This window comes from Gavia stellata, chromosome 20 (genome assembly GCF_030936135.1).
Source record: "Gavia stellata isolate bGavSte3 chromosome 20, bGavSte3.hap2, whole genome shotgun sequence".
NCBI lineage: Eukaryota > Metazoa > Chordata > Aves > Gaviiformes > Gaviidae > Gavia > Gavia stellata.
The window spans coordinates 15,051,986-15,068,314 of NC_082613.1; the positions used below are offsets into that span (position 1 = coordinate 15,051,986).

Below are 16,329 nucleotides of genomic sequence, written 5' to 3' on the forward strand. Positions count from 1 at the left end.
CAGAGCACGAAGCAAAGGTTATTCAAACCCACCCGGTATCGCCAAAGCTGGCGCAGGCATCAGCGTGTCCCTCTCTGCCATACCCAGCGCAGCGTCGGGTGCCTTAAAAGACTTTTTGTCCCCATCTGAAGCGCCCCCCCCCAGCGGCCCCAGCACCCCCAGACCAACACCACCAGCTCACAGCCTCCAAGCAAAACCTTTCCTTCCCCTGGTAGAAAACACCCCTCGGTGACACCCACGTACAGATTTTCTACTTCTCCAAGCGAAATCAGGAGACAGATCGTGGCTCCTGCTGGTTGTGATCTGCAATGTTTATTTGACCCCCAAAAATAGGCATTTTCATGCAGAATCTTTTGGTTCATAAAAAGTTGTTTCCCAGCAGCCACCTGACAACCCTCCCCCCTAAACCGAGAAATAAAGTGACGCAGGAGTTAGCAAAATAAAACGAACCGTCCAACTCCGACAAAGAAAAGTGGTTCCTATCATTCGGTACAACATGGAAAAATTTGGCAAATAGAGCTGATCTGCAGTTCCCATTTCTCAAGCGCTACAGAGCTGGCTCCAGTCTCCAGCCCTCTGGTTGTCTGTCTGGGGGACAGACACACGTCTTTGTGCTGCAGGACCTGGGGACCCTCCGGGGGGTCCAAGCCAGGCAGGCGAGAGCTGCTGCGTCAGCATTTTTAACTGGGCGATATAAATATAAAACATCGATACAAACGGCTTCTTTGTACAGAAAATATCATCTCACAAGGCACTGGGGTGACGACCGTGCGGCCGCTCGCGGCGGGCTCCGACCGGGCTTCTCCAGCCGCCGCTGAGCGTCGGAGTGGGAGGAAGGAGAGGAAGAAGGGACCGGAGAAGTCCCAGTGCTGCCATCCAAGAGGGATTTCACCCCACTGCTGCCCGCAAACGCCCTGGGAGTTGTTTTTCCCAGCTGGATGGTGCTTTTCCTTGGCGGTGGTGGCATGGCCCCGCGGGGGCTCCGGTCTCTGTGGGATGGCTTGGGGCTGGGTTTGGCCTGGAGGGAGGTGCGTAGATCGGCCGGGGCCGGGGCTGCTCTGCCCGCCGCTCCGCTCCCTCTTCACGCCAGCAGCCCCAGCCGGGTCACCTTGGCCGAGAGGAAGGAGTGGATGATGAAGACGATGGTTTTGGGGCAGGAGTGAAGGTCCAATTGCTGCAAGAAGGGAAGGGAGGGATGTTTGCAACGGGGAGGGCTGTTCCTGGAGCAGCCAGCTTTCTGCTTGCAGCGGGGAGGGCAGGGACCACCCGGAGCCCCCCCAAACCCCACCACAGCCTCACTGGGGCCCTGGGAAGGGCTGTGCACTGCGGGGGCTGCGTGCGGCCAGGGGTGGGTGGATGAGCCATGCCTCACCTCCACGTGCCAGGCAGGGTGGGTGCTGTGTTCAGGGTGGGTGCTGTGTTCAGGGTGGGTGCTGCGCGCAGGGTGGGTGCTGCGCGCAGGGTGGGTGCTCTGCTCCCCCTGTCCCCCGCCCCGGGGCTGGTGGGAGCATAGGTGGGGGGTAGTGAGAGTAAAGCCAACTCACAATCTCTCCCTCCGGGCCACCGAAGTCCAGGTAGAGCATCTTGGTGCCGTCATCGGAGGACATCTGCAGCTTCTCGAAGGGCTGCTGGAGCAGGATGGTCCTGCTGAGCCCGGGCTCAGTGGTGGAGATGGTGAAGCCCTTGTCGATGTGGATGGACAGGGTGCAATCCTGCCCCTTCCATGTGCAGGCTGGGGATGGGGACGGGGAGAGGGGTGAGAGGACGGCCACCCGCCCCACCGCCCGAGCCCCCCGCCCCGCTCCCCGCTGACCTGCCGAGACCTCCTGGACCAGCTCGGCAGCGCCGTGGGTGCCGTCCACCAGCAGCCGCGTCCACAGCGCCAGGTCGCGGGGGCTCTCCAGGCTGAAGAGGTGGGTCTGCACGCCCAGCCGGGTGCCGGTGCGCAGCGCGAACGACAGCTCCGCCTCGTACAGCGCCGAGCCCTTGGCCGGCCCCGAGTGCACCAGCCTGCGGCACCGCCGCGCCTCAGCACCGCACCGCACCGCACCGCGCCCCGCTCCGCGCCGCGGGGGTGGGTGCGCGGCGGGGCCGGCAGGGGGCGCTGCAGCCCCGCGGATGCGCCCCCGCGCGCAGACCCTGCGGAGGTGCCTCCCCCGCTCCGGACACCCCGCCACGGCCCCGGGGCTCTGCCATCGTCCCCCCTGCTCTGCCATCGTCCCAGGGCCCCGCCAGCACCCCATCGCCCCAAAAGCCTCTGCCACCACCCTGGGGCTCCGCCCTGACCCCCAGCCCCCGCCACCACCCCGGGGCTCCGCCACCACCCCGGGGCTCCACCCTGACCCCCAGACCCCGTCGCCACCCCCGGGCTCTGCCATCATCCCTGGGGCTCTGCTCTGATGCCACCACCCCAGCGCTCTGCCCCTGGACACCGCCACCAGCCCCCGGGCTCTGCCATTATCCCCCATGCTCTGCCATCGTCCCAGGGCCCCGCCACCACCCCTGGGCTCTACCATCACCCCAAAAGCCTCTGCCACCACCCTGGGGCTCTGCCATCATCCCTGGGGCTCTGCCCTGACCCCCAGCCCCTGCCACCACCCCTGGATGCTGCCACCACCCCGGGGCTCTGCCACCACCCCGGGGCTCTGCCATCATCCCTGGGGCTCTGCTCTGATGCCACCACCCCAGCGCTCTGCCCCTGGATGCTGCCACCAGCCCCCGGGCTCTGCCATTATCCCCCCTGCTCTGCCATCGTCCCAGGGCCCCGCCACCACCCCTGGGCTCTACCATCACCCCAAAAGCCTCTGCCACCACCCCGGGGTTCTGCCATCATCCCTGGGGCTCTGCCCTGACCCCCAGCCCCTGCCACCACCCCTGGATGCTGCCACCACCCCAGGGCTCTGCCACCACCCCGGGGCTCTGCCACCACCCTGGGGCTCTGCCATCATCCCTGGGGCTCTGCCCTCACCCCCTGCCACCACCCCAGGGCTCTGCTACCACATTGGGGCTCTGCCCTGACCCCCAGCCCCTGCCACCACCCCTGGATGCTGCTGCCACCACCCCTGGACGCTGCCACCACCCTGTCCCCCGCGCAGGGCAGGAGGACGCTGGGCCAGCGGCCCCTACCTGGTGGCGATGAGGGGGTAGCTGTGCGCGGGCTTGCCCAGGGCGTCGCGGCTCTGCGGCAGGCTGCCGTACAGCAGCAGCTCCTTCTCGGTGAGGACGGCCAAGAGGTTCCTGGTGCCGGCGCTGGGGAGCTGCAAGGGGAGGGGGTCAGGGCCACCAGGAGCACGGTGGTGAGGGGCAGCAGGGGATGGGAGTACCTGCTCGGTCAGCCAGCCCACGTGCTTGACGTCCCGTCCAGCCGCCATGCTGGTGCCCGCCAGCTGGGCTCGCAGCTCCTCCTTCACCCGCGGCAGCAGCGCGCCCGCGTTGGCCTGGATGGCGCTGAGCCATGACTGCGCTGTGGCCTCATCCTTCGCCCGCAGGAAGAGGGCAACACGCCCGTCCGCCGAGCACACCTCCAGGTACCTGCAGGGACACGGCCCCACTGGGTCCCTGCCAGCCCTCGGCACCCCCGGGCTCCACGGTGGCATCTCCACCCCCCGGCACCATGCCCTGACCTGTGCTCCGGGTCGGCAGGGAGGCACTTGCGGGACACATAGCACATCTTCAGAGGCACGGTCCTGCCCTCCCGGAGCTCCCGAGGGGGTAGGAGGGGGGATGACCGCTTCTGCAGGGCCGCAGGAGAGGAGTCCCAGCTGACCGTCGCCCCCGCCGAGGAGTTCTTGAAGTAGGGGGAGATCTCCTTCATGTACTTCACTGGAAGAGAGGCAGCACCCGACTGAGGGCACGGCATGGGCCATGGTGGCCTTATCCTGCCCACCAGTGCCCCTCTGTCCCCCTGAAACTCCTTGCACCCTCCCTGGACCGGAGCTGGTACCTCCTTTGCTACCTCCCTGGAGACATCACCCATGGGTGCTGCAGCAGGTCCTCCGCCCAGCATCCATGTGGGTGCAGGGAGGGGATGGCACTGGTGGGCGAGGTCGTACCAGAGGGTGACATAACACCTAGGATCCTCCCAGTGCCTCTGCCCCACCATCCCAGCCTGGGGAGCCCCCCCGAGGGGTAAAAATGGCCTTTTCCCCCTTTTTTCTTTCCTTTAACCCAGATCAGTCCACAGATCCAAGTCTGATCGGGTCCCCAGGGCGGCACATGGAGGCAGGGGGCGGGGAATGGGCAGGAGTCCCAGGCCAAAATTACACAGTCCAAACTGTGCTGGTACAGCCGGTCCCAGCGCCAACTGGGAACAACAGCTCTCAAATACCATGGCTTGGCCCCAGGAAAAGCCTCGAACTGCGTGCTCGCATAGCCCTGCCCCACGACTCATAAAGCAGGGACAAGAAACCAGCTTTCAGCCCCCAGCGAGTCTGGCTCCAGAGCCAGAGCCCTCAGAGCCGCGCTGGGACGGCAGCCGGCTCCCGAGGTTTAGGGGAAGGGGGAGATGAAAGTCACTGCGAGTTGACGGGGCCCCGTAGCTACATCCTGAAAATTAGGTCAGCAGCATCAGCCAAAAAGCTTTGACTGAGCAGGGGAGGACGCCCCACTGCCGCAGCCCAGCGGGGCCAGTCGTGGTCCTGCCCTGGGGACAGCGGGAGACCAGCTGGTGGCTCCGGGGAAGGGCTTCCCTCGGTGGCCCTTGGGGAAAGGACCATGGGACAGACACGTGTCTGCTGCCACGTCCCCAGCCGTCACCGCTGGTTTCACTCCAGGCCCAAGTCAGCAGCATGGGTGGCAGGAGGTGGACGTGAGCTTGGCTCTGCAGCCAGCTCTCGTAGGTGGCTGGTTGGTGGACCAGCTCCATCGCTGCGGCAAAGCTGCAGCAGCCTGGTTTTGTGCCAGAAAAAAAGCCCTTTTCCCACCAGAAGAGGGTCTGCACGCAGAGCCTACCATCCCCATCCTTCACCTGCCCACCACCACCCATCTCCCCCTTCGTTCCTATCCCAGCGAGCTCCCCAAAACCTCTGAATCCTGAAATCCCGCACACAAGCAGCGGTGGGGCATGGCGGGGAAGCAGAGCCCCGCGGGGTGCCCCGCTCTGCCCAGCCCCAGCGGGACGCAGCTATAAATGGCTGTGCCACCGCTGCGGCACGTGGCTCAGGTTACCCCACGGTGGCCCCGGGGCCAAGGAGGCAGAGTGGGGCCACCAGCCTCATGCCCTGCACCTCCAGTTATAAATAGCCGCTGCGTTCCCACAGGCATTTGAGCCGGGCTGGATTTCACCCCAAGTCATTAATCTTGGCAGCGGGGACCGGCCATTATCCTGGTGCCTGGGAACTAATTGGAGTTCAGAAAGGTATCATTCAGCCGCTGAAACCGGAGCAGCGTCCCCGCGCCAGCCCGTGGCTCCCCGGGCACGCGGAGGACGTCACTGGCATTAGCTGTGCAATGGTGGGGTCACGTCCCGACGGAGCAGAGGAGGAGAGGAGCAGTGCCCAGCCCAGGACAGGGCGCGGAGAATTAGGCAATGGCCAGCGTGTGTGCCTCTCCGGCACGTGGCTTTAAGGAGGACTTAAGGCTGGTGACAAAGCACCGATGGGTTCCCACAGCACAGTGGGGGGTCCCAAGCCCACACGGGGAGCCAGGACATGATGGGGGCTGCGGTGCTCCCAGGGGAGCTGCGCACCTGGGGCCGGGCCACCGTCCCATGGGAGCTGCTGTCCCCTCCAGTGACAGCAATGGGCTGTTATTTCAGAGACACGCAGCAAGGCCAGGGGACACGCAGCGTGACAGTGCTGTCCCCAGTCTTCTCCGCAGCAGCAGCCACTGCACCCCTGCCTGCTCCTTGCAAAGCAAATAATAAAGCCATGCAGGCTTTAAAGCGGGTTGACCTACCCTTCTGCCAGTCCCTTCACTGCAGCAGAATCGGCTGATATTGAATGGATTCATTAATTACCTCCATCTCATTAAAGCAAACAACTCGGACCGTATTATGCATCTTCTCTGGTACTGGTAACTGTAATTCTTCAATTTTTTATTATTATTTTTAATTAACATATTGCTGTGCTGGGGCTCCCAGGCTGGCTGCCCTCTCCTTGTTAGCCAGCACCCTCCAAAAATCACTCGCCAGAAACACTGCCTTGCTGCTCATGACTTAAAGCCACTTCCAGCAGGCAAACAGCCCTCTCGATGGCTGCTGGGCAAATCCACGTAGCCTCGGAAGCCACACTGCCTCCACGCTGGCTCTCTGCTCCCCCAGGGAGATGGCCTGTCCCACTGAGCTTCTCCGGCACAGAGGAGAGGGGACAAATAGGACCTTTAACTACTCAGGGTTTTGCACTGAATAACACTTTATTTTAGGTTTTGGGGGAATGGCAAAAGTCTCTGGGGACACCACGTGTAAGCAAGCAGCTGCTTGTGGCCGCCTGTGCCCAGATCACCCCTCTGCAGAGGGGTTACAGCACAGGGGCTCCTGAGTCCACGCCATCGCCGGAGCATCGCGTGCGCCCAGGACCCTGCAGCGAGCTGCACTGGGGACATGTTTAACTGAAGACCCTAGATCAGCCCTACTCTTCTTCCTGTGTTGTAGTTGGGGTTTTTTCTCCTTAACACTCCAGAAAGGGACAAAACCACAAAAATCCCTTGTTTTTACAGGTAACGGTTCCTCCCCTCCAACCAGCCCATCCCTCCTGAGGATGGGGAATGAGCCCAAACCAAGCGTTGCTGCACCCTCGATCCCGAGTCACCCTGACCCACCCCACGCACACTAGTGGCTCAGCACCGCCCGAAGCCATGCTCCTGACCCCAGAGAGCTTTGCCGGGGAGCCACAAACCTTCCTCCAGCCAGGAACGCAGCCCCAGCCACATGGACACCCAGCAGCAGGCTTGAGAGCCCCCACCGGCTGCTCGGGCCATCAGCCCAGTGCCAGCACGCTCTGCTTCAGCCCGGAGATCACAGCATGGATTCACCATGGAGAGGTTTAAGCCTGCACTGTCGGTCAGGGTTAGGAGGGATCCTGCTGTTTCCCCCCCCCACGAGAGCTTTCCAGCAGCATCCGTATGGTGCTGTGAGTCAAAAAGGTCCAACCGTACGAGTGGCCATCGCATCAGGAATGCTTCCACAGAATCCCAGAATCCCTAAGGCTGGAAAAGACCTGTAAGATCATCAAGTCCAACCATCAACCCAACCCCACCATGCCCACTAAACCATGTCCCACAATGCCACGTCCACACGTTCCTTGAACACCTCCAGGGATGGTGACTCCACCACCTCCCTGGGCAGCCTCTTCCAATGCTTCACCACTCCCTCAGTAAAGAAGTTTTTCCTAATATCCAGCCTGAACCTGCCGTGGCACAACTTGAGGCCATTTCCTCTTGTCCTGTCACTTGTCACTTGGGAGAAGAGACCAACACCCACCTCACCACAACCCCCTTTCAGGCAGTTGTAGAGAGCGATGAGGTCTCCCCTCAGCCTCCTCTTCTCCAGACTGAACAACCTCAGCCGCTCCTCATCAGACGTGTGCTCCAGACCCCTCACCAGCTCCGTCGCCCTTCTCTGGACACACTCCAGCACCTCAGTGTCCTTCTTGGAGTGAGGGGCCCAAAACTGAACACAGCATTCGAGGTGCGGCCTCACCAGCGCCGAGTACAGAGGCACGATCCCCTCCCTACTCCCGCTGGCCACACCATTTCTGATACAGGCCAGGATGCCATTGGCCTTCTTGGCCACCTGGGCACACTGCTGGCTCATATTCAGCCGGCTGTCGACCAGCACCCCCAGGTCCTTTTCCGCCGGCCAGCTTTCCAGCCACTTGTCCCCAAGCCTGTAGCGTTGCATGGGATTGTTGTGACCCAAGTGCAGGACCTGACACTTGGCCTTGTTGAACCTTGTTGAGAGGTCCTGGAGATCCAGCGCTGGCCCTAAGGAGATGCTAAGCCCACATCCAGCTGGTGCCTCTCTGTCTCAGAACTAACGATGCAAAATTAACATGTGCAAACAGGGGGATCAGCGAACATTTCGAGTGACACCCTGAAACGCCCTGTAAACTTCAAGCCAACGCTGTGATGTGCTTCCAAAATGCTCAACGCAGGGGCTGTCCCAGCCGCCCCATCCAGCACCCCCCCCAGGGACTGGCCCCTGCCCCCAGCTCCGAGCACAAACAAAGCAGCAGCTGCTGGTCCCAGTTGTCTCAACTCAAACCCTTCTACCCCAGGGAGGAAGATGCCATGGGATGCTGCAGCATGGAGGTGCCACCGCTGTCCCACCTGCCCCCGGACCCTGTCCCAGCACTCAGTGCCACATGCCGTGCCCCAGCTCTTTCCTAAATATTCCCCCAGTGCTGCATGGCCAGCAGTGACCCATGGACTGAGTGATCCCAGGGAGATGATGGGACAACTCTCCGCGGTTCCACAGGAGGAGAAACATCCCTGGAAAGCTCCCCAGGAAAAGCAAAGCTTCAGGGCAACAAGGTGTGGAGGAGGTAGGAGGATATGGACCCTCACCATCCCTCTGCATTGTCCCCCAGGGAGGTCCAAAGCCTCCGTTTCTGTTTTGGTTCATTACATTTAAACCATGAGAGCACACATGGCATTGTCAAGGGCAAAGCCCAGCTGCTCAGACCCCGAGGACGGCCACGTCTGCCAGAAGACATTCACTTCAGTGTCCCACAAAGGGCTGGAGGCCACCTCAGGGCTTTCTCTCCTGAAGCCCTTCTGAGCTCTGAAGGGCAGCAACGACAGGGAACCAGACAAATGCCAGCCGCCACCAACCACCTCCACTCATAACCCCCTTACATTTTGCGTCATGTGTTATTTACCCCAGGGTCACCTAAATTTTGTGGGTATTTCACATTTCACCCCATGCGCATCTCCGCTCTCCACGACTGCCTGCGCTTCCCACGGTTAGGGCAATCAGCCCGCCGGAGCCAGGCGTCACCAGCACCACGCTCTCCTGGCACTCCTTAGCTTTTCTGAATTTCAAGCTTCCAAGCTATTACTTGGCCTGGAGAGTCCTAGAGAGCTGTGGCAGCCCCAGGAGCTCCCCCGCGGCCGGAGAGCCCCAGGCTGCCACGGAGGTGAGATGCCCACGGCTGCCCCAGCTCCTCCTCCCCACCGCTCCCAGTTCTCTCCCTGTGCCGATACAGCACAGGGGCCTCGCTGGGAAAACCACTCCTGGCACTGAAGCCCTTCCCAGGGCAGCTGGAAGGATGTTTATCAGCCTTTCCCCTGCCGTGGAGGGTCTCTGGATACCAAGCAACGCAAAAAAAAGAAAAAGGGAAGAACAAGGTAAGGGACAGCAACTCTCCTCAAAATAACAATGTAATATAAATACAGTCAAACTCCTCCTGCAAATATCAAGGGAGTAGTTTGGCACATCCAAAAAAAATCTTGGCAGGACATGCCGAGAGGTATCTGCGTGTCCTCATGCCCGGCCAGCAATGACACCCAGGACCCGAAGCCAAGCTGAGCGGGCCGGGTTGAGATCTGGCACGTGGAGCCGCTGCTGATATTCAAACGAAAATGCATCATCTCCCAGCTCTGCCATTTCGGAGACTCTCACCCCGACTCACCGCCCCGTGAGGAGGTGCAAGCTCTCCCAGCTTTGTTACCTGCTGCGACGCTGCTTGCAAACTACCCCAAAAACTCCTGAAACCAGGAATGACCGCAGCCAGGAGGAGCAAGGCGGCAAACAGGCACCGGCTGTGCCAAGCTCTTCAATTTTGGTACTTAGAGCAACCGTAAGGGAAGTCGAAGTCACCCCTGGCAGCACGGGGGACTGGAAAGCACCTGATTGATTGATGTTAAGGCCATCATGTCACTTTTCACAGAGCTCTGGAGTGAGCCCAAGCAGGAGGAGGGAGCAGGAAAAGCCCCCTTTTAACACCCTTTGGGCACCTTAAGGCCACCCTCTGCCCCCAGCCCTGCCACCCCTCCCCAGGGCAGGGTGCTCAGCCGGCCGGCTCCTGGAGAGCCATCGGGGTGGCAGGTATAAGGCAGGGGACACCCCGCTCCGAGGCAGGGCCATCACCTCCGCAGGGAGTGACAGCCCGATGGGGACCACGCTGCGGTGCCAGCCCCACCATCCTCGGCGGGCAAGGCTGTACCGCGCCGGCAAACCCCAAACGGGGAGGAGATGGAGATACACCCGTGTGTACCCGATATCCGCGATGGGACAAGCAGCCGAGACCCCTGTCCCGCTCCGGGTGTTGCCTGCAACTCCCCTGAGCAACACTGCGCCGCAGGAGCCCGACAGCATCAGTGACAAACTAATCACAAAGCCTCCAGCGTGTCGTGGTGGGAGCCAGCCCGGCCCCGCTCCCCTCCCAAGGGTACCTGCTGGGAGTTTTAATTAATTAAGAAGCCCAGTGGGTCATACCTGAGCTCAGCGAGCTACAGCAAAGGCCCTGCCTGCAGCTGCCTCCTGGGAGGGCAACCTGGCAGCACCCGGCTCCCCAGCGGGATGGAGGAGGAGGAGGTGGTCCAGGGAGAGAAGTTGTTCTCTACAGAAAGGGCAGCTCATCTCCACCTCCCGCGGGACCTCTAGCAGAAAGGAAACCCACGCCAAAGTAAAGGATGAAAAGAAAATAACAGAGAGAGGGTGGTCCGAGAACAGCAGCTACGGGGCGGAATTTCACAGACTCCCAGAGAAAGAGGCTCTTGTATTTCTCTTTGGTCAAAAAAAAAAAAAACCCAACCCCACCAACAACCCTATCTGCTCCCAGCAGCTGTGCAGAGCAGCACATTCCTCCGGCTGAACCGTGGTCCTGCGGCTCCCAGGAGAGGAGGAACCCACAGCAGAAAGGGCTGAGCGAAGCTAAAAATGAAAATCTGGAGCTGAGACAATCAGGGGAAGGCGCAGGAAAGCAAGAGCCACGGCGGTTGCTGGCAGCAGAAGACACAGAGCTCTTTTTTGCCCAGAGTGCTGCCCCCAAATAAAACCTCCCTTTGGGATCTGCAGCCCTTAAAACTGCACCGGGAAGGGTCTCTGGTGCCAAGACTCTCTTGGTCAGCCAGGATGACCCGGGGGACCAGTTGGCAGCGAGGGGAGGGGAAGGGTCCTGTCCCGAGGGACAAATCCTGGGTGCTCACCTGGGCCCGGCCGAGCTGGAGAGGGTGGGCAAGCACGGACAGACGCGATGTGAAGGGTAACAGGAGAAGAAGGGGGTCTGGCCCTCAGGGCTCCCACGGTCCCAACCCACCAGCCCTCACCCACTCCCCAGGCGGGGTTCGGGGGGCTCCTGCAGGGTTCCAGCCCCCGCAGGGCTGGGAGACAGCAGGGATCGGCCGCCCAGAACCAAGAGGGAGCCCGTTCCCAGGGGACCAGCTCCAGCCTCCCCTGGGATGGTGAAGGCTGCATCCCTGGGCTGTTTGTAGCCTCAGCTGCCAGGTATGGGGGGGCTGCAGTTGGGGTTCAGCTGCCAGAGATCCCCTCGGGAGGCAGCTCCTGCGGCCGCACTCCTGAGCTGGCCCTCCCTGCCGCCGGCAGCCTGCTCCTCCTGCCCGCCCCACATCCACCCCAGCAAACCGAAAGGTGCTCAGCAAGGAGTGGGGTGCTGGTGCACCCCCTCCCCACTGGCGTAAGCCCACAGAGCCACACCAGCCAAGGATGTGGGTTTAAACAAAAATCACGGGAAAAGCAGAAAAAGTTTTCTATCGCTGCAGGAACTGCAGACCTCAGGGTGATGCTGTACAAGAGTCGCAAACCCCATAAATCCGCCCCATGCCTCCCATCGCTGCCTGCCCACGGTCCCGCAACAGGGAGATGGAGCCGCTGGGCGTGGAGCAGCGGCACACGTTTCTCCCTCTTTGCAGGGAGATCCCAGCAGTTACCTCCAGCTCTCCGGATGAGCTGATAAACCAGTCTGCACATGTTGTTTTCCACTTGAAAGAGTATGCAGATGATGTGTCATCCCCGTGCTCCCTCACTGGGAAAACTGGGGATCAGCCCCCCAGAAGCAGGAGGACCCTCGACCCCCCTCGCACCCTCATCTCCTACCTTCCAAGACCACCTCCTTGCCCGTCTTCTTCAACGCCTGCACCGCCTCGTCATGCGTCGCCTCGGACAGGTCGGTCCCGTTGACGGAGAGGATGGCGTCCCCGACGTACAGCGCCTCGGTCTGATCCGCTGCCAGCCCCTTAAATATCTTGGAGATCAAGATGGGCATTTTATTCTCACGGCCACCTTGAAACAGAAAAGAAATGAAGCGGTTGTGGCTGTTGGAGCACATGGAGGAGTGGGTGGGGAGGAGGATGCTCGGGTACCAGCCGGCCTCGGTGACGCTGAGCTCTTCTCCCAGCGCTCGGCCACGCTGTGCCAGGACAGCCCACCGCCCCATGTCCTCGGATGCCCACGGCACGCTCGTAACAACCACAGTAGCCAAAATACCACGAGGCTTTACAGCAGACAAAGATGATTGCTCCAAAACCACTCCGAACAGTCGCAGATTTCCTCACAGAGTGAACACGTACCCTGGCCATCCCCCCATCAGTTTTGGCAGGAAAGCATGTCTTTATTTGCATTGTTAATCGTGTGTGCTGAGCAAGTATCCCTGCTCCAAGGACTTCATGATCTAAACAGATAAGACAACTGAATGTTTTTGGAGAGGCAAAGGAGCCAGGGAGAAGTGAACCAATCTGGCTGTTTGCTCCTCTCCACACAGTAGCCCTATTTACCTGCTGCTCCCCGTTCTCCAGCCCAAAAGGATGCTATTCAAACCTCCCGGTGTCTCGAGGAGATCAATTTGCACGTTAACTTTTGAACCCGCAGGGAGATCCGAGCGGCTTTGCTGCCCGCGCGCCAGGGAGCAGGGGTGCAGCAGCTACCGCCAAGCCCCAGCCCAGGCAGGAGCAGCGGGGGATCAGCAGCCCCCGATGTGCCCCACGCCCCAGGACAGCCCGTCCTGAGGAGCCTCCATGAGATGATCTGTCATCCTGGAGGGAGATGGTGAGCCCAGCCTGTTGTCACCACCCGTCCCGGGGCTGCTCGCAGCCAGTGCCACAGGCATTTCCTCGCTCAGACGCCTGCCAAGCCCCTCGGAGGGCTCTGGTTATCAGCTGTCAGAGGCCCCAGCGGGGGCTGCTCCGAGCTGCCAAACCCGTCCTTACAGCAGCAGCTCCTCGCCCGGGCTCCCTGCACCGAGAGCCCCTGCCAGGGCCAGGAGCCTCCGCCAGCTCAGCTCCCCGCTCTCCCGCCAGCCAGGCGAAGGCCAGCCCAGCAGCCATGGCGCCCGTCCCCTCGCCACGTCCCAAGGCAGGACACCGCACCCCGGTTTGCGGTGAAGCATCTCCGGATGAAGTGCGGCTGGCGTGCTTTTTAACAGGGAAGCGTCAGCAGCCCGGGTGAGGAGGAGCGATGCCCTCCCGCAGCAGCGGCGGTGGCACTGGCAGGGCTGCCCCACCGCCCATAACAGCTTCTAGCTCCCAGTTTGGAGGGCGACTGCTTGGTTTCCACATACGTCACTGAAAAAATAAAGTTTTGACTGAACCAAGTGACGTTCCTCCTTTCCTGGGAGAGCCAGAGAGCTAGCAATAACTTGGGAGACAAGGGGTTATTAGGAAGGGGGCTTTATGCTTCCCAAAAGGAAGGGCTAGCAGGCTCGGGCACCCCACAGACACAGCCAGCGGCACCGTTTCGATCCAGTCCCAGCACCCGGACATCCACATCGCAAAACCTCCCCACTTCCAGAGGGAGCCAGAGGCTGTGGCCGCGTCCCCTCCGAGCTGGGAGGAGAAGCCACGTCAGGAGGCGAGAGCCACCCTGCCGCTGCGCCCGGGGCTGCCGAGCCCGCTGCCTGCCCTGCCCGCACGCGGAGTTACGAACCCTCTCGCCCGCGCACCACGACGGCCCTTTGCCTGCCTGTTCGCTGCCCGTTTCATCCTCCTTCCACGGAGTTTCCAACACGCTCAGAGCTGCGTGAAAAGCAGAGGCGGGCAGAAACGCCATCCCTGCCCCAAGAAGTTTCCAGCCTGAAGTTCAGGCGAGTCACCGTGGAGCGGGGCAGCTCAGGAGGGAAAACAGGGATTGTAACACGGAGGCTTCCCGCTGCCCAGCTCTCCCGGAGTGGGCATCTGCAAGCTTGAGAGCGTTGGTTTATCGCCCCAGCTCTCTGCGCCTGGAGATCTCCAAGGGCTTTACAATTGCTTCCTTCAAGAGGGGCATTTCTCAGCCCGGGGGCACAGGGGGGACAAGGACACAAGGGCAGAGCCCTCCCTTGGGCTGCCAAAGGGCAACTTTTCCGTAACTGGGTTCCCTGCGCGTCCCACCTGCCTCACGAGACAGCACCCTACCCCTGCGTGCAAAGGGGCGGTGGGACCCCCCTCCGGCTCCCAAACGCTGGGGACCCCCGCTCCGGCCAGGGCACGGCGGGCAGGGGCTGGCCTGTCCCTGCTGCACCCCGAAGCGCTGCTCTGTCCCTGGGCTGGGGATGTTTCGGGTCCCGGCGCTGTCACGGGTCCCCTTCCGTGTCCTGCACGGAGGCTGGGTCAGGGCAGCGCCCGGGGGTGCGAAGACCCCGACCCCCGCCCCAGCTCCGCTCCCCCCGCGGGGTTTCATCCCAAGCGTGGGAGCGAGCGGCTGGAAAGGCGGCAGCAACAGGTCCCGGTGCCCGGTGCCCGGTGCCTCCCCCCCCCCCCGCGCCCCGGGACCCCCCCCGCGCCCCGGCCCTCACCTTTGATGCTGATGCCGAGCCCCCCCACGTCCTGCTTGACGACGCGCACCGTGCGCCTGATGTTGGCGAGCGCCTCGGGCACGGCGGAGCCCGGTTCGCCGCCGTTCAGCTGCGCCGCCGGTGCCTCGCCGGGGCCGGCAGCGGGGCCGGGGCCGTCGGCCGGGCTCACCCCCAGCGCGTCCTCGGCCAGGGTGAGGAGGACGCGGAGCCACTGCCCGCCGGGGCCGCGCAGCTCCAGCAGCCCGGTGCGCGGGGCGCGCCTGCCCGCCGCCATCTTCCGCGCCTGCCGCGCCGCTCCCGCCGCCCCGCTCCGCGCCGCTCCGCGCCCCGCGCACCGCCCCGCGCACCGCCCCGCGCACCGCCCCGCCGGGAGGGAGCCAGCCGGGGGCTCCGCGCTCCGGCCGGGATGGGGCACGGGGCGGGGACCCGCATCCCCGGTGCTCCCCGGTGCTCCCTGCTTCGGCCCGGGATGGGGCACGGGGTGGGGGACCCCGGTTCCCAGCGCTCCCCGGTGCTCCCCGGTGCTCCCCACTCTGGCCCGGGATGGGGGACAGGGACAGGGACCCGGATCCCCGGTGCTCCCCGGTGCTCCCTGCTTCGGCCCGGGATGGGGTACAGGGTGGGGGACCCGGGTTCCCAGCGCTCCCCGGTGCTCCCCGGTGCTCCCCGCTCCAGCCCGGGACGGGTTACAGGGTGGGGGACCCGGGTTCCCAGTGCTCCCCGGTGCTCCCTGCTTCGGCCCGGGATGGGGTACAGGGCCGGAGACATGGTCCCCAGAGTTCCCTGGTGCTCCCCATTCCAGCCCAGGATGGGGCACGGGGCGAGGACCCGGATCCCCAGCACTCCCCGGTGCTCCCCACTCTGGCCCGGGATGGGGGACAGGGACAGGGACCCGGATCCCCAGTGCTCCCCGGTGCTCCCTGCTTCGGCCCGGGATGGGGTACAGGGTCAGGGACCTGGTCCCCAGCGCTCCTCAGTGCTCCCTGCTTCAGGCCGGGATGGGGCACGGGGTGGGGGACCCGGGTTCCCAGTGCTCCCCGGTGCTCCCCACTCCGGCCCGGGATGGGGTACAGGGACAGGGACCCGGATCCCTGGTGCTCCCCACTCTGGCCCTCCCCACTCTGGCCTGGGATGGGGTACGGGGCTGGGGACCCAGTCTCCAGAGCTCCCCAGTGCTCCCCATTCCAGCCCGGGATGGGGTACAGGGCCAAGGACCCAGTCCCCAGAGCTCCTTGGTGCTCCCACTCCGGCCCGGGATGGGGCACAGGGTGGGGACCCGGATCCCCAGTGCTTCCTGCTTTGCTCCAGGATGGGGCATGGGGTGGGGGCTCCAGGTCCCCAGTGCTCCCCGGTGCTCCCCACTCTGGCCTGGGATGGGGGCGGTGACCCTGTCCCCATAGCTCCTTGGTGCTCCCCGCTCCAGCCTGGGATGGGGCACAGGGCAGGGACCCGGATCCCCAGTGGTCCCAGCTCTGGCCCGAGATGGGGTACGGGGTGGGGGACCCGGTTCCCCAGAGCTCCCTGGAGCTCCCTGCTTCGACCCAGGATGGGGCACGGGGAGACATCCAGGCCCCTGCTGCTCCGGTGCTTGTCCCGGGTCTGGCCCTGGACGTGCTGGGGATCTCCGTCCTGGGCCGTGTCGCGGGAGGAGCAGTGGCAGCCG

The 16,329-nt window shown here is 63.2% G+C and overlaps 1 protein-coding gene across 1 annotated transcript; it reads right to left on the reverse strand.

The window, feature by feature from the left end:
* Window positions 1-281: 281 nt before the first annotated feature.
* SNTA1 (syntrophin alpha 1) lies at window positions 282-14,940 on the reverse strand. The gene is made up of 8 exons (XM_059827072.1): window positions 14,667-14,940; window positions 11,996-12,181; window positions 3,624-3,822; window positions 3,324-3,531; window positions 3,127-3,257; window positions 1,814-2,010; window positions 1,545-1,732; window positions 282-1,174 (listed from the first exon to the last, which is right to left on the reverse strand). Exons 1-8 carry the CDS (start codon window positions 14,938-14,940, stop codon window positions 1,082-1,084), a joined length of 1,476 nt encoding a protein of 491 aa, XP_059683055.1. The 3' UTR covers window positions 282-1,081.
* Between the last annotated feature and the right edge of the window lie 1,389 nt (window positions 14,941-16,329).

Excerpts from the sequence above, each read along its gene's own strand:
- SNTA1 (XM_059827072.1), bottom strand. The coding sequence starts at position 14,940 with ATGGCGGCGGGCAGGCGCGCCCCGCGCACCGGGCTGCTGGAGCTGCGC. Across the intron at positions 3,532-3,623 it reads CCTGCCGACCCGGAGCACAG|GTACCTGGAGGTGTGCTCGG; the intron begins GTCAGGGCATGG and ends GTGTCCCTGCAG. Across the intron at positions 3,258-3,323 it reads TGGGCTGGCTGACCGAGCAG|CTCCCCAGCGCCGGCACCAG; the intron begins GTACTCCCATCC and ends CTCCCCTTGCAG.